Here is a 20159-nt window from a genome sequence, read left to right on the forward strand (position 1 = left end):
AGTCGTGCGTGTTATTTTAGGAAGCACAGTGTCATCAGCTAAAGGAGGTTCACTTGCCCTGTGCCACTGCTGTTGGGTGAGCTCTCTGGGGCCTCCTGTAGAACTGATGGGAGCATACCTTCTGGTTTAAAACCTGTGCTTTCAAAAACTGAAAATCCGGACATTCTATCTAATATTCTAGAAAGATTCTTTGTATTCAGTTTTGCATTTTAATTGCAGGCTCTCCTTCTAAAATTTAGATTTATTATAAATACTTCTCATATACCCAACTTGCTGTAAACAGTTGTCATTCTAGCCAGCTATTAAATTTTTCTGTCCATTTTTTAAACCGGTATAATTAATCTGTAGACTATATGATACTTTGTGTTACAGAGGGGGAGTGTGGGTGTGTGTTTAAGATTTATAGACTTTTTTAAAGATTTGTTTCTTACCGTATAACAATCATTTATTTGAGAAACCATCATTTTCTGTTGTGAAAAACACCTGAAGTGAAGTTTCCTCTATTTGAACTATTGTAGAGCACACAGATTATTTAGGTGAAATAAAAGATTCCATAGAGTTTTGTCTTAAAAATGTTCATAAGACGCTTTAACATTTACCTCCCCCTAAAATGGTCCATGGGCCAGGCTGATGGGTCTGACTGTAGTTCCAGACCGAGCTCTTCACCAGATCATTTCTGTTTATCTTGACAAATAGATCACTCTTCCTAAACTGAATTACCCTATTCCTAAGTGAATTATTTGACTCATCTGCCCAGCCAATAAGAAGCAAATTGTTTTGTAGAAATGTTTAATAGTTTATTTCACCAAAATCCCTAAGTAATTCTCTTGGGGAGAGAATTTCAATACCGAGCAGCAATTTTAAATGTTGGTTGATGATTGCAACCCTTTGTGTCTAGTTATGTTCGTCTTGGTCACGGTCATGAATATATTTTATTCATAGCCTTAATTTAATGAAGAGAGACTTACTTCTAATATTTCTTTATGATAGGTTGTATGAAAATTTCTTCTTTGGTTCCTCTCACACACCTTATGATATCTCAGCAGGGTTAATTTGAAAGTAGGTAGCACACAAGATAAAATTAGTAATTTTTTCCTTTCATTCAGTGGTTATCAGATTTTGCCATGTTTTTCTTCTCTACTAAATAATCTATTAATGTTTCCCAACCCTGGATGCAAAATAAAATTTTGTGGGGAGTTTTTAGCTGAGCCTGCTGTAACCCCCAGAGGTTTCAGTTTAATTGATCTGGAGTTGGGCTTAGGCATTGCAATTTTTTTAAGTTCTCCAGGTGATTCTACTGAGTAGCCAAGAATTGAGAACCACTGTGCTAAAACCTGTTCTATTCCAAGAGAGTGTTTTCCTCCATGTATTTCCTATTTGTGCCTTAAAAGTGTTCCCATAAAATAATTTTTCTGATTTACTGTTTTCAGATATGTCTTGTTTTCTCCCCTGCCCGCCCAAGTCTCTCCTCAGCTGTTAGCAACAATGGGGAAGAGTGAACTGAGTACATTAAATCCACAGATGATGAGAAATTATTTTAGTCAGTGAGTTTATACCACCTTTTACCAAACCTATACATAACACTACAAATGTATTCAAATTGACTGATCTGAATTTGTACTACCTTTTAATGTTCTTGATTTTTTTTAGTAGGTGGTGGTTGGGGATGGTGGGGCACACCCTGTCATCCAGATGGTTAGCACCAGGAGGTAGTAGAGGTCAAATCAACAAATATTTCTTGAGCAACTACTATAGTGAAGGCACTGTGAAGAGAGCAAGGAGCTCATAATGTCATTGGGAAGGAATCAGAGGGCCTGCATAATCTGTATCTTACATGCTAATTCCTGGAACTGTCTGCATTTAATGAGTTAATGTATCTAAAGCACATGGGCACAGTGCCTGTTACATAAATTGTTAATCTGTCCCATTGTCTCTCTTTCAGGTATCCAAACCATTGACTCTACCCAGGCCCTGTTCCTCCCAATTGGAGCATCTGTCTCTCTCCTAGTAATGTTCTTCTTCTTTGACTCAGTTCAAGTAGTTTTTACAATATGTACAGCAGGTAAATGAGTTTCTCTGTCTATACTTAACAGTAACCTAAAAGGAAGTTTCTTCACCTTTTTTTTAATCATTATTCAAAATTTGAGTCTGGCTTTTTCTCCCCCCTACTCCTCTTTGAACCGCTTGATAACATATATCATCAGTTCAGACCTGCCAACACATTCTGAACGAAGAGCCGGGGGTTTGAAAACTCCTGAGCTTTATGACACTTAAAGCAAGATCTCTTTGGCTGTGGCTCCTTGTCTGGTAGGCTACCAGAAGGTCCAGTTTGCCAGAGTGGTCAATGGCACCCCTACCAATGTTTCTGTAGATAGAAACATTGATAGCTGACCAAAGTAATTTAACGGTCAGCTCTCTGATCAGTTTTCAAGCTAAATGATGATGGAAGTGTATAAAATATCAGCGAAATGCTAGACTTGTTAGGACATCATGCCCTGGTCCACTGTTTATCTTTTCTTGTTGAGACAGAAGAGAATGAGAAAACCTACCTATGTTTCCTCCTATTTCAAATCAGGTCCCTTTCTTTCTTTCTTTTTTTTTTTCTGCTTTATCTCCCCAAATCCCCCCTGGTACATAGTTGTATATCTTAGTTGCAGGTCCTTCTAGTTGTGGCATATGGGACACCACCTCAACGTGGCCTGACGAGCAGTGCCATGTCCATGCCCAGGATCCAAACCCTGGGCCACTGCAGCAGAGCGCACGAACTTAACCACTTGGCCACGGGGCCGGCCCCAGGTCCCTTTTTTTAAAGAGGTTATCTGTACAATACTAAAGGGAGATACTTTCTTCCCTAGTTAAATTAATTGTACTCACTTTGTCTAGAAAGGCATTCTAGGCAATGATTGTTTCCGTAAGTCATGCCATTTTTCTTATAACTGGTGAAAAATAAACAACAAAATTTAACCATACGTTTTCTTTCTCTAGTTCTTGCAACGATAGCTTTTGCTTTTCTTCTTCTCCCGATGTGCCAGTATTTAACAAGACCCTGTTCACCTCAGAACAAGTAAGGACTGAGGATTTTCCTCTAAATCATAAACTTGTGTATGTTTTTCTTATACTTAATAGTATTATTAGGAGTCTGAATTTCTGATATTGACTGGAGCACACAAATGCCAGAAGACTGGCAAGTGAGATGTTTGATCTTTAATACTGGGAGGTAGTACTTCCTTTTGTATCTTTTCATAGCAGAGGAGATATAAACAAATCTTAGGCAGTCAGAGTCATTGACTGCTTAGGTTATTAAAAGATGACCAGTTTTATTTTGAAGCATCGTTTTCATTTCTTTACAATAATGGTTGACTCAAACATTCTTTGCCTTTCATCTTTGGTGACCTAGAATATGTATTAGCCACTTAGATTTAATCCCACTGTTCACACCGTAACCCCCCAAGCCATTGCTCCATAGAAACAAAATGCTTTGTTAGTGGAGATGCTGTGTGCACTTAGGAAGCCGGTCACTTGGGGCAGCTGATTTTCCCAGGAACTAGTGATAAACCAAATAGGTTTACCATTGTACAAATATTTACTCATCTTTGCTAAATGAATTGAATTGTTGACTTTCTTCATTTTGTTTTCCTCATAAGAATAAAATTTCCCCTATACTTAGATTCTCCGAAGATTGATATTGTCACTTTAAACTTACAAACACCCATGTTGATAATTTGGGATAAAAAGTACATTATCAAATGGATGCAGAAGTATACTTCCTCTGAGCTTTCTACAGCTTACTCCAAAGAGGTTTGGATATTTTGGAATTCTAGGTATCTGAGTGTTGCCTACTATTCTCAGCTAGCCACCATGAGCTCTGATCATGAAGAACCAAAGGCAAGTTTGGTTATTGAATATAATTGACTGCCCATTAGTCCAAAGAATGTTGTGTGTTTTCTAGGATTTCCTTTGGTTGCTGTGGGCGTTTCACTGCTGCTGAGTTACTATCGTTCTCTCTGTCTGTCATGCTCGTCCTCATCTGGGTTCTCACTGGCCATTGGCTTCTCATGGATGGTGAGTAACTAATATGTGGCAAGTTGAAATTTTAATATAGTTTATAGTTAAATTTGTCTTCCTTTCCTCTGCTTCTCTGTTTTAGTAATATGACTTCTGATTACCATGAATATTAGGTATCCAAAGATGGTGTTATGTATCACTGAGTTTTTTATTATTTTTATCCACATTCTCAAGATTTTTTAATTTTATTTATTTATTTATTTTTCTCCTTTTTCTCCCCAAAGCCCCCCACTACATAGTTGTCTATTCTTCGTTGTGGGTCCTTCTAGTTGTGGCATGTGGGACGCTGCCTCAGCGTGGTTTGATGAGCAGTGCCATGTCCGCACTCAGGATTCGAACCAACGAAACACTGGGCCACCTGCAGCGGAGCGCACGAACTTAACCACTTGGCCACGGGGCCAGCCCCTCAAGATTTTTCAATAAAAGCTTTTTTGAGATATAATTCACATACCATATGATTTACCTATTTAAGTTTACAATTCAGTGGTTTTTAGTATAGTCACAGAGCTGTGCAACCATCGTTACAATCAGTTTTAGAGTATTTTCATTAGCCCCCCTCCAAAACCTACACCCATTAGCAGTCGCTTCCCCATTCCCCCCAACCCCAGCCTCAGACATCCACTAATTTACTTTCTGTTTCTATGGATTTTCCTCTTCTGGACATTTCACATAAATAAAACTATATATGACCTTTTGGGTCTGCATTCTTTCACTTAGTGTAATGTTTTCAAGGTTCATCCGTGTTGTAACCTGTATCAGTACTTCGTTTCTTTTTATGGCCAAATCCTGTTCACTTGTATAGGTATATCAACTTTATCCATTCATCATTTTCCACTTTTTTTGCTATTATGAATAATGCTGCCATGAACATTTGTGTGCAAGTTCTTATGTAGACTGTACTTTCTTACATAAATTGGATAATACTGTAATACAATACACGTTATATATAAATATATGTGGAATATATTATAATATGTCATGTATAATATGTGTTATATGATATGCAACAGACTCCTTCTATGTAATGATATAAATACATGTGTATATCATTACATAAAAGTGTATCATAGCCTTTTTTAATAGTTCCAGAGTATTCCATTATGTGTATGTTATTTAACTGCTGCTGGATCCTTAGATTGTTTTTAATCTTTTTCTATTATAAGTAACCCTGAGGTAAACATTCTTGTTCCATCTCTTGGACTGCTCGGCCATACTACCTCACCTCTTGTTTCATTTCTTGGTATGCATGTCAGATTATTTACTAAGAGTATTTCTAAGATGAATTCCTACATATGAAATTCCTGGAACAAAGAGTTTTGTATTTAAAAAATTTTATATCTATTACTGTACTGCCTTTCAGAGAGGTTATAGCAGTTTATGCTCCTACCTACACCATATGAGAACTTCCCTTCATTGATGATGATAATGATGAAATAATAACAATAATAGCTAACATTTATTGGGTGCTTTTTATGCATTGGGTACTGTGCTGGGTGTTTTACATAGATTATCTCATTTAATCCTGAAAACAACTCTTTGAAGTAGGTACTATTATTGTTCCCATTTTACAGAAGAGGAAACAGGTTCAGAGAAGTAACTGACTCAAAGTCAGAACTCCTGTATATTTCATACTGATTATCAGAACACCTTAGAGGGACATTTCCAAAAGTCCCCCATTATTCTTCTGTTCTCTCCCTTAAGACTTTTTTTTTTAACTTTTCTTTATTTAAGACCCATAACCATCTCTACCTCCTTTTTCATTCAGTCCTTACTCTCATTTTCGTAGTTCACTTCATCTAACTGCTCTGCCCCAGAAAGTCTATTCAGCTTTTCCTTTCTTTTGGTGTTTCAGAAGGGAGGGAAGTTAAAATACAAAAAGTCAATTTTAGGGGCCAGCCTGGTGGCACAGTGGCTAAGTGCGCACATTCCACTTTGGTGGCCTGGGGTTCGCCGGTTCGGATCCCGGGTGCAGACATGGCACCACTTGGCAAGCCATGCTGTGGTAGGCATCCCACCTATAAAGTAGAGGAAGATGGGCACGATGTTAGCTCAGGGCCAGTCTTCCTCAGCAAAAAGAGGAGGATTGGCAGCAGATGTTAGCTCAGGGCTAATCTCCCCCCCCAAAAAAAGAGTCTATTTCATACTATTTGTAATACTATCTAAAGAATTTTTAAGGGAGGAATTTGAAAATTGGAGATGATAGGTATGGATTGCACTTATTCCTGTTATCCATTCCAAGCAACCACGAGGTTAATCAAGACTTGGAAACAGCTTTTTAGAAGCAACTGCCAGGTCTCCACTCCATTCTGCCAGGCACTGCATCCCTGCAGGTCAGAGGCTGGCTCGGCTACGGTAGAGCTGTCATTCAGTGTTGTCTAAGCACAGAGCCACCCAGAGGGATGCTTATGTCCATGCCTCAAGTCGGGAGTAGCTGACTTATTCACGCAATTTTTAAGTACCATGGCAGTAGGGTATATATGCTTTCTAAGACTCATGTTAAGGTTGCTCAGTAGTATTTGGTACACAGTTTGGAGTTTTTTTAGTGGTATTTTTATGTTTACAATTTTTCTAAAACATTTGCATCAAAAATGTGAACTACCTCAAAACAAAGGATGTTCTGCTCATGGTCAAATAGGATAGAATTTGACAAAAAGGATTTTAAACTGTATTGTCTTCTGTGATCCAGAATTAGTGATACAATCTTAATAGGAAATTTTTTAAACCTTAAGGAAAACTAAAAACTTATCCTTCTGTTTCTGGGATTTTTTTTTTCCCTCATAAGTTACTTTGACCAGTACAAGGATTTAAAATTTGTGCCGAGTTAATTAGCGAAAAACTCTGAGAAACTGAATGTTATGAGGGAACAAACTATGGAGTGGATTGCAAGCTCTGTGAAATTATGTATAAATGACATGTTATTTTAATCAAAGGTGATAACTACAGAAAAAGCACTTTTAACTTGTGAAACATACAATATACTTATTTTAAAAGTATATTTTTTGCTTAAGACAACATTACAGGATGGATCAGTGGTTGCCGGCGGTTATGTGGGATGGAGGCGTGACCGCAAAGGAGCAGCACAGGGGCTTTATTGGGGCGTCACAGCTGCTCTCTACGCCGAGTGGGGTGGTGGCGGCTCTCCAGATCTATGCGTGTGTTAAAAGTCATAAAACTACCTCTAAAGAAAAACTCAATTTTACTGTTTGATAATCTTAAAAATATTAAACATATATATTCATAACTTTGTGAATATAATTTATCACAGTTGTTGTTCAGTGCCTTTTTTGAGTGCCTGCAATATACCAGGCATTGAAACTCAAAAGCACTTCCTTGAGGCTGGAGGTCAAGTTGCCCTTTAGACTTCATACAGACTCAGAGTGGGAAGCCAGGGGTCAAAATCACTAGTGCCTGGTCTGTGCGCTAATTCCGCTTTGCTGGTTTCTGACAGATTTGGCGTCTTGTTTTGGCACCATACATTACCTCATAGGAGACGTTTACTGTGATGCTCTGCCTCAGCACTCGAGCGTCCACTGTGCATATAAACGTTCTGAGGTGCAATGTTTAGAATTTTCAAGTGTTTATCAGAACTGCTAAATTCCCCAAATCGATATCAGTACTTTCAGTGTTCTTATGGATTCGTGCTTGGTACCTCACTGCTTCTGGAGGTTGATAAAGAATAAGTGGAGGAAAAGAAATTACATCCAAAGTCACACGAGTTTCTTGACTTGCATAGAGTAGAAGGGTAAATGCGTATTTTATATATACTAGGTATGAAGAGTGATGAAGTGCAGGTATGTGGATTTGACCTTTCCTGGGATTAACTCTTGGTGTCTGCAGAAGAATCGTTTGTTACCTGCTAAAAGTACTGTATAAATTGAGCATGTAGGTGACTTTGAAAGACTTTAATAGAGCCTAATCGTTTTTAAAAATATGTATTACAGAAAAGTTAAGGAGTCTTGATAATAATGACTGGAGCAGAGAGAGTAAATATTAGTCCACATCGGTCCCGTAGCTGCTTTTATGAGTATGTCCATCCCATCTCGTCTAGTCCGGAGCTTTCTGATGAGGAAGCAAGCAGCACAGACATTTCTCCTCCGCTTCTTCTGAACAGAAACTCTTTAGAAATGCTGGTTAGTTGGTTAATATCTAAGGCAGATTGTTTCAGTCCCTATGCATTGACTGTGTGGACGACTGTCAGCTACGTGGTCTTAAGAGAAACTCTGATCATGATGTCCTTCAATGACAGGCCACTCCTGTAAATGAAACGTGTAACTCCACCTGTGGTATGTGTTACGTGAAAGGAGACAATGAAAGCTCCAGGTGCTGCTGTTTGAACTAGAGTAGTATAAAGCAATAAGCACCTAACCAGGACCGATTAGTCTCGGCACTAGCAGACTCAAAGTCCATGTGATGACAAATAGTATTGAAGCTGCCTTGAAGTCTCTCAGCCCGCTGGGTGGTCTGAGGTTCTCTGTAATCCCACTGCTAACTTTGGTGGCTCTCCTTTCATGGAACTCTTTATTCATGTGTCCAGACACACATGACACTATTTACAGGTTTTGCTAAAGTTTTTAAGTTTACAAGCTGCTGACCCAAAAAAGATTAGATGTCTCTCAAAACAGCAAGCAATGTGTTCTTTATACTCTCATCTCTACCCTACCCGAGCGCTGCATAGAACAGAAAAATACCTATTTACCAGTAGTACGTCACTAAAAAAGCAAAAATTGGCATGATGGAAGGTGACATTCTTTTCAAGATAAACTGATTTGCACAGCCCTGTGAAACACATGTTTTAGAGCAAGTCAGCTGAATGTTCTTCGTTGTACTTCTGCAGCAGGGGCAGCGACAGGCTTACTAGACTCCCTGAAGCCAGAAGAATGAGGTAAGCAGCTCTTCTGTTTACCTCAGAATTATTTCTAGACTACAGAGTCAGGAGAACATTGGCCATAAAGGACAAACTTTATTTTCCCAGAGACCACAATTCACAAATACATTTCTGGGAGCCAGCCCCTTGGCCCAGTGGTGAAGTTCACGTGCTCTGCTTTGGTGGCCCAGGTTTCGCCAGGTCACATCCTGGGTGTGGACCTACGCACTGCTCATCAAGCCATGCTGAGGCGGCGTCCCACATAGAAGAACTGGAATGACATACAACTAGGATATACAACTATGTACTGGGGCTTTGGGGAGAAACAAAAGGAGAGGTAGATTGGCAACAGATGTTAGCTCTGGGCCAATCTTCCTCACCAAAAAGTATACAAAAAAAAGAAAGAAAGAAATAATTTTTGTTGTGAAATTCACCTAATAGTTGATATTTTTTTCTGAGTGTTCAGTGAGACACCCCTAAACCATAAGTGGCCCTAACTAGTAGACTTTTACACCATTTTCTCATTATTGCTATTTCTCAATATCTACTTGCCCAAGAATCTCTTCTTCCTACCAGTTTGTGCTGGTTGAACTGCCCTTGTGACCAAGTATAGAGTTTTTCTTTAAAAAAAAAAAAAAAAAAAAAAGGAGCACTTTTGAGCTTTTTAGTTGGTTTTTCAGATTAGTGTTTGATGTGTGTTTAATTTGTTTTCTGTTATTAGAGAAAATGTCGCTTTCTAGCCATGGTTCTGAAATATGTTCTTCTCTGGCATGGAAATTGTCTTTCCACACTTCTCTGCAGAATCAGAAATCATCTTGTCGGCAGTGATAATTTGGTAGTAGAGTTTTTAAGTGAGTGTTTCTTAATTAAAGCCTGTTCTTTGAAGTTAATTTAGAGTGAAACAGATGATAAATGTGGTTGTTTTAGGGCAAGTCATGGAATATATTTTCAGGGTTATGCTAAGAAGCATTAATATTAAGAGGAGACTTCAGAGTTTTCTTAAACTAAATCTAGAGATCTTTTATCTACTCTGTTTGATCTGGCAAATTAAGCTTTTAAATTTGGGAAGGCTTGAAAGAATGTGGGCCATGAGTGGTGTGGCGATGTTGGCTAAGAGCTGGTGAGTCCTGTGCGCACCCCGCGTTCCAGGCTTGTTGAGTGAGGCTCACAGTCTGGGTCCCCGCTCAGCTCCAGCCCCTCATCTTACAGCACTTGCTACTACCAGTGATGAGAAAACGTTCAGTGCCAGAAATCCAGCGATGGATTTTTTTTCTTGTTTTAAAGTGCTAGACTCTGGTGCTTAGTCCACATAGGGCTTAGGTATCTAGAGATCCTTTATCTTAGACATGAGCCTGCTTAAGACCTTACAGGTTACAGAATCTTTTTCAGGAAGATTTTAGCTCAGTGTGGTGTCATGGCTTTATCCCTGGCTCTGCTGGTTGTGGAAGACGAGGTGATACAGAGATTCTATCAATAATAGATTGAAGGAGCTTATAGCTGAATGGCTAAGGTTTATAATTTACTTCCCTAACACTTTTGGTTAGTTTACATTTAACCCAAAGTTAAGTGTATTGGTAAAGCTATTAGGGGAGGCCTGGGAGTTTCTCAGGCAGCTTGCAGCGAGGGAAGGTTTCACCTCTCTGCATTTTCACTTGGAAACGCCCTAAGGAGGAGGTAAGATATTTAAGGGTTACTTGAATGAAAGAATGAAGAAACAGTTGAGAATGTGTTTCGGGGATATGAATAGCTTATGGCAGTACTCATTTGGGGGTGGGAGTGATACTCATTCAACAAACATTATTAAGAACCTCTCGGAAATAGTTGAAAGGGATGCATTCTGCCTCTTCAAACATGGAACTTAGAGTACAGTGGGGAGACTTGCTCAGCTTAGATGGAAAGAAGGAGTAGGTTGAGGATTAGGAACAAAGGAAGACAGAGTCTAAGGCCGAGCCCATGTGGCACAGGGCCATTGTGTGTGAGTTGTGCCCCAGGCTGTGCGACTTTATAATTGGACTGGATCCATCAGAGTAGGGAACCTAGCAACCTTAAGGCAGAAAATGATTGAACTGATTTTTTGACAATGGCAGTGAAGAGTAAGTGGAAAGAGACAGAGAGAGAGAAAGTGGGAAAGGACACACATCAAATTAGGAAGTGTGGGGAACCATGTCACAGGTATGCATTAACAGTAACAAGTAACACTAATGGCTGCAGATTGAGTGTACAGGATGAAAGACTGATAAATTGAAAATGAACCCCGAGTTTCTTGTTTGGAAGATTAGGGATAGAATGACATTGTCTAGAGTCATGGAAAATTCTGAAACGGAGCAATTCTGTCTTGTCCATATTTGGTTTCCACCCCGGTTGGGTAGGATTAGGATAAGATGAGTGACAAAGCAACAAGTGGATGCTTAGACCAGATGACCTGTAAAGGCTCCTGCCAGTTTAGGATTAAGTGATTGTATGGTCAATCTAATAGAAAAGTTCTAGAACAGACCAGTCACCTGCGTGTGTTACAGAGGCGTATGCATTTAACCTCGGGAGCCGGCCCTCCTGCTTGTCTGTCCAGTTGGTTTCTGTCCCCATCTTTGGGTTATCATCAGTCAGTCCTCTGACCATCGCTGCCCACACACTCCTGTCTCTTGTCTGTCCTTCATAGGCCTTCTTTTCTTCCTTTGCTCCCTTGATGCTTTACACTGCACGTATTCACTTGTAAGCTCCTGAACAGACCACCTCTTGTTACCCTACCACCATCACCCCCGCCAGCATTTCGTCCCAAATGTGTGTGATCTGTTCTCTGGTCATCACTTCTCCGCCTCTACCCCAGGGGCTTCCCACCCACCGCTGACCACTGCTGTTCCTGCAGCCCGCTGAGCTTCTCTCTTTCAGTGTCCTGTCTGTTGCCTGTTTATTGATTCACAGCACAGCAAAACATTTGTTTCCTGAGATAATTATAATGGGAAATCTTGTTATTGAACAATGGGCATGGGTTGATGACATCACAGGCCTTAGGGACATCTCTGAATGCCTTAACCTGGTACCTCAGTTGTCCCTTTGCACCTTTGAATGCCTCAGCCTTTTCCAAAGCCTGATTGACCCTAACTATGTTCATTATGTTTATTTCAAATGACACGAATTTGCATACATTTTACTAATTTGATTCTGTTTTTAGACATTTATAAAAAATTAAAGGAGACCATAGTAAAATGAGCATCCTAGATTGTTATAAAGTCAGGAATTATGTCTTGACCACACCTCCAAAATGCACACTGCAGCACACAGTGTGGAGCTCAGTGAGTGCCCGATGGCAGTAATGACGGGGGATAGAGGTAGTTTGTTGTTCTTCTCATTTTACTACTGTCTTTCCTACCCTTCTCTGTTGTAGGGAATGGCATGATTTTTCCCCACCTTTGTTTATGCAACACCATACCCACAGTAGGAACTCATTAAATATTGGTTGTCTTGATGTGTCCAGGGTCTGCCAAACTGCTGTATTTGCCCACTTTGTTACATATATTGACAATTTACCACAAATTCTATTAAAATGATACACATCTGTAATAGGATTTTACTTTTCTTACTTTCCTTAGATTAATTTGAAATTTAAAGTTGATAGAACATAACTTTTAATTCGTTCAGCAAATGTTTATTGAATGTCTACTCTGTCAAGTGCTGCATATCACAGAAAGAATAAGCTGTGTTTCTGTCTGCCCAGAGGGAATAAAGTCACTTCTATATAAATAATGGCACTATTATAGAATAGATGCATTAGTTGAGAGAGATTCAAAGTTCTGTAGCATCACAAAGAAAAAACAACTTTATCTGGTCAGGTCAGGAAGGCCTCCCTAAGGAAGGGCCTTCTGCCCTGGCTCTTGGAGAATGAGGATGAATTTCCCAGGTAAGGAAGCCCAGGACAGGGCCTTCTGTGTAAAGCATGAAAGAACATAGTATGTGTTAAGACCTGTGATCGTATTTGAGTGGCTAGAGAAGAGAGCAGCAGCAAGTGCCTGCTGAGGGTGAGGGGCTGCCCCGTGGAGAGTACCCTCCTGTGCATCCCACTAGGACAAGAACCCACGGAAAGTTCGTAAGGAGCTGTGTGGCCTAATCAGACCTGTGTTTTCAGAAGAACGGAGGGCTGAAGGCAGGGAGAGACCATTCATCTGCTAAGCCTTCTCTAGACTCCAGGGATGTGGCAGGGCACCATGCCCTCAAGGACCTTACATTTTAGTTGAGAGGAGAGAGAACTTAAGAAAAGGATGTATGGTATGTCAGATTTTGAGAGGTGCAGAGGGGAAACGGCAAGGATAAGGAGGGAGGAAATACAAGGATAGAGAAGAATGGATTGCTGGAACAGTGTCCTTGAGTAAATGAAAGGGGTGCAGTCTAGGATGTGAGTTGACTTCAAAGTAAGGAGCAAGGATGATGTCCTTGCAGTAATGTGGGGAGGCAGGAAACAAGAACAGGTACCGCACTGAGCCTGCCTTAGAGTTTTGTCATTCAAAATAGAGAATCTCCTGGGTTTTACACAGTTGAGCACTATCTAGCTTGAGAAAAGGGATTTCCCCAAATACTGGCAGGTCAAAAAAAGGGCTAATTGTGGGCATTTTGCACGTGGGGTGTAAATGTCTCAGACTGGAGCTTAGGGCAGCCTGATTTTTTTTAGTGACTTAACAAACTCTGTTAAGTTTATAAGCTGAATAGCTTGTGGAAAGAGGATGAGTCTTTACCCTGCACTGACTGCTGTCTCCTCCCCAGCCCTGGCCATGGGTCTCTGTGTTGCCATGATCGCCTTCGTCCGCCTGCCCAGCCTCAAGGTCTCCTGCCTGCTTCTCTCAGGGCTTCTAATCTACGACGTCTTTTGGGTAAGTGTCTCTTTCCCCAAAGCCACTGCTCTCCTTTGTGTTTAATTGGCGCATTCACTCCTGAAAATTGTTAACTGTAAGTATCTAAAGTCTGGCTGGCCTGAGGACCTCCTGTCCTCGGCCGCTGTCTGGGCCTCTGTCTGTTGAGATGTGTTCCAGTAGGTAGCACGCAGATGCCTCTTAGAGTGGAAGAGGGAGCAGGCAGGCAAGGCTCTCTGCCCTGGGAGCACTGCCAGCCACACTGTGAGGGATTAATCTCTGGGTGTGGAGAGAAGAAATCTGCAAGTACACACCAAGAGCAAAGGTTTTCTTTATCCTCAAAGCATGCAGTCAGAAAAGCTCGATATTGCAGTATTCTGAGACTGCTCTTAGGAGCAAAGAGGACTGATGCTAAGATCGGGTTGCTTCCAGCTCCTTCTGTTAAATGTGACTCTCCACTCGGCAGGTGTTTTTCTCTGCCTACATCTTCAACAGCAACGTCATGGTGAAGGTGGCCACGCAGCCGGCTGACAATCCCCTTGATGTTCTGTCCCGGAAGCTCCACCTGGGGCCCAGTGTCGGGCGTGATGTTCCTCGCTTGTCTCTACCTGGAAAACTCGTCTTCCCCAGGTAGGACTGGCGTGTTGGGCCTCATCCTGTGACAGCGAACAGACTGCCTTCCTGTGCCTCTCTGTTCCTTGATTAGTCTGTCTTGGTCATCAGCATCTAATCCTAGACTGGAAAAGAGTTGGAGTCTTCATCTCCATCTTACAAATGAGGAAGGGAATATTGACTTGTGAAGATTTATCACTAAGTGATACAGGTGCTGCTTTTTATTGTTGATTAATGTTATCAAGCAACCATATGTTACTACTGTTACCATATTTTAAAGTTGGCCTGAGAGAATTAACTGGAGAATCTGGATCTTTTTTTACTTCTAAGACATTTGCAAAAAAATATGTCCTAATGCTTAAAATTATACAGTTCCTAGTAATATAATTTTGGAAAAATTAATATGCTGCTTTAATCTCCCTGTGTCTGGTAATAGGTGCTTCTTTGCAGTCTCAGCAGTGAATGTGTGACAAATAGTGACATTTCTAGGGGAGGCAGTGCTTAAGCAGATCTCCTCAGCAGTTGCTCACGAGGTGCTCTCCTGAAGCGCTGAGGGGCCTGGTTGAAGACCCCTGTTGCCACTACTCTTGCGGCTCTGTACACTCTTAAAAAACTAGCATCATTCGGCCAGTAGAGATTTCCATCTACCATTCAGATGAGTTCTTTAACTTCTTAAAAAGCTGACAGGCTTTGCCAGGAGGAGGAGAAATGGGACTGCAGAGTGTGGCTTCCCTGACCTGGGACACTCCCTTGCAGCTCCACCGGCAGTCACTTCTCTATGTTGGGTATTGGAGACATTGTGATGCCTGGGCTCCTGTTGTGCTTTGTCCTTCGTTATGACAACTACAAAAAACAAGCCAGCGGTGACTCCTGCAGTGCCTCTGGACCCGCCAACATCTCTGGACGCATGCAGAAGGTCTCCTACTTTCACTGCACCCTCATTGGATACTTTGTAGGTAAGAGAGAACCAGAGAGGCTGTGTGTGATCCCCTCTCTGGCTGTCCCCCAACCCATGCAATTAAATCAGGTCTTCCAGCTGCAGATGCTGGATGGAAGGAGAGCAGGAGCTCTGGTTGCTGTTACAGACAACCACAACGGAGGAAAGCCCACTGGCCTGTGAGATGACAGATGCTCTCCATCCATCTAGATAGATACTAGCCAGTCCAGTTCCCAGTCCAAGAGTATGTCTGAAGAACATTGTAGGAGAGTATGGTCACCTCAAAGTCAAGCACACCTACCACACAATGATCATGAATCAGTGTGTGTGCTTAATTAAATCTGCAGCTTGACTTTAATGAATGTCATGTTTATTTTCTACTTTATTAAACCGATATTTCCCTTCCTTTGTTCTGACATTTCCATCCCCTCTGCCCTCGGACTCCCTGGGCTGTTTTTTTTCTAGCCGGCCCCCTGGCAGGCAGACAGGGAAAGACCGCTATGGCTGGGCTAGGAACAGTGGTAACCCGTCTGCTCCTGTGACGCTGCTGCACAGGGAGTGGAAGGAGCACCTCTCATGGCCGCGCCACCTGCTGAACCTCAGCACCTGATTCCATAGCTCTCTCATGGACCCAGTTCATTTCAGTCCAGAAACTCTGAGACGGGCAGGGCAATTGGCCTTATTCCCATTAGACAGAAGAGGAGGCCAAGGCTCAGGGAGGTGAAATGCCTGAACCAAGGTTATGCAGCTCTTGTAAGTAGCAGAGTTGGAACGTGGACCCAGGTCTTTGCCTCCAAGTCTAATATCGCATACCACAGGAGACAGACACCAGGCATGCTCCAGGCTGGAGTGTGGGCTTGAACCAGGAACCTGAGCACGCAGTGGCACGTGGGCCAGTCATGCGTCCTTGGAATGCTAGGTTTTTTAAAGCTGTGCTGTTTCACGTTTCTTTAACTGCTCAAGCTGGGCATTTCACACCCTAATCACTGGATGGTCTAGATCACATTAGATCTATACCATCTCAGCACTCTGCCAAGCAGCAGCAGGTAACAGAGGTCTTCCTCTCTCGGAGCTGGCCCTCGGTTATTCACGAATGTCCCTCTCCTCATAGGTCTGCTCACTGCTACTGTGGCATCTCGCATTCACCGAGCAGCCCAGCCCGCCCTTCTCTATTTGGTGCCATTTACCTTATTGCCACTCCTCACGATGGCCTATTTAAAGGTGAGAGAAGCAGTTATAAAGCTGTGAAAGCAATAACTTGGCATTGACCCTGGACTTGGGTATGTATTCTCCTTGCTGGAGGTGGTTCTGCTTAAGCACTGGAGCTCCTCGTCTTGACAGTGGGGTTTTTTTGTTGGTTTTTGTTTTTGCTAACCTGATACTAGCAACGTCTTCCAGATTCTTGCAGCCACTGGCAGAAAATGCTCATGCAGTAGACTACTACACCGCCTGGTCGTGGGTAATTGAAATCCCTAGAGCCCAGCTGCAGAGACTTCTGTTTCTCTTAAAAGCAGCACTCTGTTGCCACCTAACAGCTCCTTTAATACTTTGCATTAAAGTTTGTAAATAATTGAGAAATGATAGAGGGGCTGGCCCCGTGGCGGAGTGGTTAAGTTCACGCGCTCCGCTGCAGGCGGCCCAGTGTTTCGTTGGTTTGAATCCTGGGCACGGACATGGCACTGCTCATCAGACCACGCTGAGGCAGCGTCCCACATGCCACAACTAGAAGGACCCACAACCAAGAATATACAACTATGTACAGGGGGGCTTTGGAGAGAAAAAGGAAAAAAATAAAATCTTTTTTTAAAAAAAATCTATGATAGAAACTAGACTTAGAGCATTATCTTCCTTACAAGACTTATATTATCATCCCCATTTTATGGATGAGGAAAGCACAGAGAGGTTATTTCACTTGCCTAGATCATCTGACTCCTAAGTGATAGAATTTACACCAGGATAGAGGTGGTAAAAGTCCTTTGCTGCTCAACGAGCCTAAGAGTTCTTCTAGTGAGTTCCGTGAAGAATGATGGGTTACTTTTCAGTGAGTAAAATTTTAATGTTCTTTGATTCTCCACAGAAGTAATCTGATCTGAGATCAAGAATCAGAGAGGATTTATAGACCCGTGTGCCTCTTGTTTAAGTCTGTAACTGAGTATAGTTCCCTCTTTCCCAGGGTGACCTACGGCGGATGTGGTCTGAGCCATTCCACTCCAAGTCCAGCAGCTCCCGATTCCTGGAAGTATGATGGATCACAGAGAGTGACCAGAATGGCCATCTTAGTCCTTTTCTGTCAACGCGTGGTTTTGTTTCCTCTTAGAGCTGGCCTGGTACTCGGAGACGTACCTGTTTAAGGAACTGACGTGTGGACTGGATTTTACATTTGCGGCAAGCGTGTTTGCAGGAGCGAGGTGCTGGAGCCTGCTGGGTTCCGTCTCTTCCTGCCGTTGTAGAGGTGGAGCCCTCCCGAAGCGACAGGCCCTCCCCAGCACTCCTTCCTCCCGTTGTATGGATCTGCACAGACTGGGGGATGGAGATGTGACTGTCTAAAACTGACAACGGCAAGGAGTTGTTCTATACCTTTTGAACACTAAAAGGATAAAAAACATTAGCAAACCGAAGTTTCTTCAACGAACCCTCAAGAACTTTGGGACCAGTTTCCTGTGGGGGACTCAGTTTCAGAGAACTGAGACAGAAGCTCTTCTGTCGTTATATTCTTCTTTCCTTTTTTTGGATTTATTAAATATTTTCTGTGGTGTGAAGTGACTTATTAAATCCACAGACATTGAGTGACTTCTTACAACATACACATAAGAATTTGTTGTAATGAGTTCATGTCCACCCAGATGTTGTGTTGGCAGTGAACGAGGGCACGGTTTTTATACATACACACACACGCACACACACGCACATAGATATATAAGAATAAACAAAAATTAAAACCTGCTAAGGTCCTGCTGTGTAGCAGACAGGGACTTGCTGTAATTTAGCATGTAGAGCAGTCTACTCTGGCTTCTTGTATGTGGATAAGCTGCTGTCTTTCCCCCACAACTGAACGTGCAGTTAAAAACCAGTATAGTATTTGTACTGATATACTCATGGACTTTAGGGGACTCTCGTTTGGTTTTGATCCGTGTAGCAAATTAGGGATGAAAAGTTAACACTTTTGCCCCTTTTTTGTTCTCACAGGCTTCTCCCTTGCAGGACTTTTAGTAGTTTCTTCTTGAACCAATGCATGTATTATAGCAGCAGGTGTCTTTGTGCTTTCTGATCATAGTAATGTACTACTTGTAAATACATTTTTCTATTTTCTATTTTTTTGTATTTTTTTTTTTTTTTTTTGGCATTTTGTTTCATTGGTGTGCTGTATTTTCCATGCCCTCACTCCTTTAAGAAAAAAAAAAGGAAAAAAGCAACACAATCCTGTCCTTGCTGTTGTGATTATAGTCTTGGTTTACCTGTGGTGACAACTGGGTATTGGGGACAAATGTCAAATGTCCCTCTGAGGCGGGCCCTACATTCCAGGAATTGCAGATGGAACAGGCTGCTCCATCCCCTTAGGATCTGACTGCGTGCTGTAGGCTCTGCTGGAGAGCCAGCATCTGGTGGTAACTAGTGTGAGTAATGTCCGCTTGCCTTTGTCTAAGCAGCCCCAGCCTGATAAGAAGTTGCCCATTGTTCAGAGGCCGACAGGAGCCTGGAAGTGGCCTGCGTGCCTGACACCAGAGGGTGGAGACGGGCCCACGCGTCTGGTTTCTCCCTGAAGCAGGTGACCTGCCTCTGTCCTGACCTGTGTAACAAACTGGTGTGCTGTGGTCCCGCTGCTTGGAGCCACGGCGGATAAAGCTCACAGGCGGGGTGCAGCGCGTTGTCCAGGGAGCGTGAAGCGATCAGGGTGGTACGTTCCTCTGTTGTGTCTTCAAATCTTGCTGAGGGCTGTTTTGTTTCTTGTTGTTTTGTTGGGTTTTTTTAAATAAATGACTCCTTTCTAGCCCTTGTTACCTCATCTTCACTTTTGGTTGTTGGTACCAAACAGAGCTCCTGTCACCTCGCTCCTGCTCTGCCTGTCCAGAGGATGGTGGGAAGACCGTCTGTCTGCAGCCAGGGCAGCGGCAGCTCTGGTTCCGTCCTGTGGACATCAGGGACCTGAAGCTTCTGTTGTCCACAGAACTCCAGACAGCCTCTGCATTGGGCACAAACCAAAAGCACACTCATGTACCCACTGCTCATCAGCTGTCCAGCTTTCTTAGCCCTCGAGGATGCTGATGGCTAATTAGGGGATGGGGCGGGGGGTTGGAATCTTCCAAAATGACTCCAGTTAAGGGCAAGTGCCAATAATGGTTAGAAATGTTATCCTGGCAGTTGGTCAGTTTAATTTTCCTAGCTTTCTTTTCATAAAAAATCTAAATTCCAGACAGATGGAATGTAATTTTTTGTCATCCTCACTTCTGTGTAAGGTTAAGGGGGAAAAATACCCACACGAGACTCCTGAATGTAATTTCAATTCCAGTTGCGAGTCTTCAAAGCCCTTAAAACTTTGGCAAAGGAACTGCAAATACCCCTTTTGGTTTAAATTAACCACAGCAGGCACACTGGAATTTCCCGGGCTCCAGGAGTGTGGTGCCCTCTTGACGGTGGAGGAGAGAGGATTGCAGCCAAGGCACAGTGCTTTCAATTTCTCCTTACAGTCTCCCCACCTCTCCCCGCTGCTCATGTACTGATGTCCTCATCTTATTTTTTCTGGTTTCTCAGATACTCCGAGTTTGGGGTTTTTCTAAGAAGGCTTTTGCATTAGGCAAGGCATGTTTACAAATTTCCAGCACGATCCGCTTCCTTCCTCGCTGGT

At 42.3% G+C, this 20159-nt stretch overlaps 1 protein-coding gene across 4 annotated transcripts in view; it reads left to right on the forward strand.

Annotated features, from left to right (window-relative positions):
• SPPL3 (signal peptide peptidase like 3) overlaps window positions 1-19304 on the forward strand; it is a 122398-nt gene extending 103094 nt beyond the window's left edge. For 3 of the 4 annotated variants that reach the window (XM_023647020.2, XM_023647018.2, XM_001488416.7), the window contains exons 4-11: window positions 1943-2062; window positions 2986-3064; window positions 3950-4062; window positions 13682-13788; window positions 14234-14397; window positions 15136-15335; window positions 16428-16537; window positions 17490-19304. In XM_023647020.2, the coding sequence (XP_023502788.1) occupies window positions 1943-2062; window positions 2986-3064; window positions 3950-4062; window positions 13682-13788; window positions 14234-14397; window positions 15136-15335; window positions 16428-16537; window positions 17490-17561 (965 nt within the window). In that variant the 3' untranslated portion in view covers window positions 17562-19304. The remainder of the gene's footprint in view (window positions 1-1942; window positions 2063-2985; window positions 3065-3949; window positions 4063-13681; window positions 13789-14233; window positions 14398-15135; window positions 15336-16427; window positions 16538-17489) is intronic. The other variant, XM_023647019.2, reaches the window with a different exon arrangement.
• Window positions 19305-20159: the final 855 nt, after the last annotated feature.

The sequence above is a fragment of the Equus caballus genome, chromosome 8 (assembly GCF_041296265.1).
Source record: "Equus caballus isolate H_3958 breed thoroughbred chromosome 8, TB-T2T, whole genome shotgun sequence".
NCBI lineage: Eukaryota > Metazoa > Chordata > Mammalia > Perissodactyla > Equidae > Equus > Equus caballus.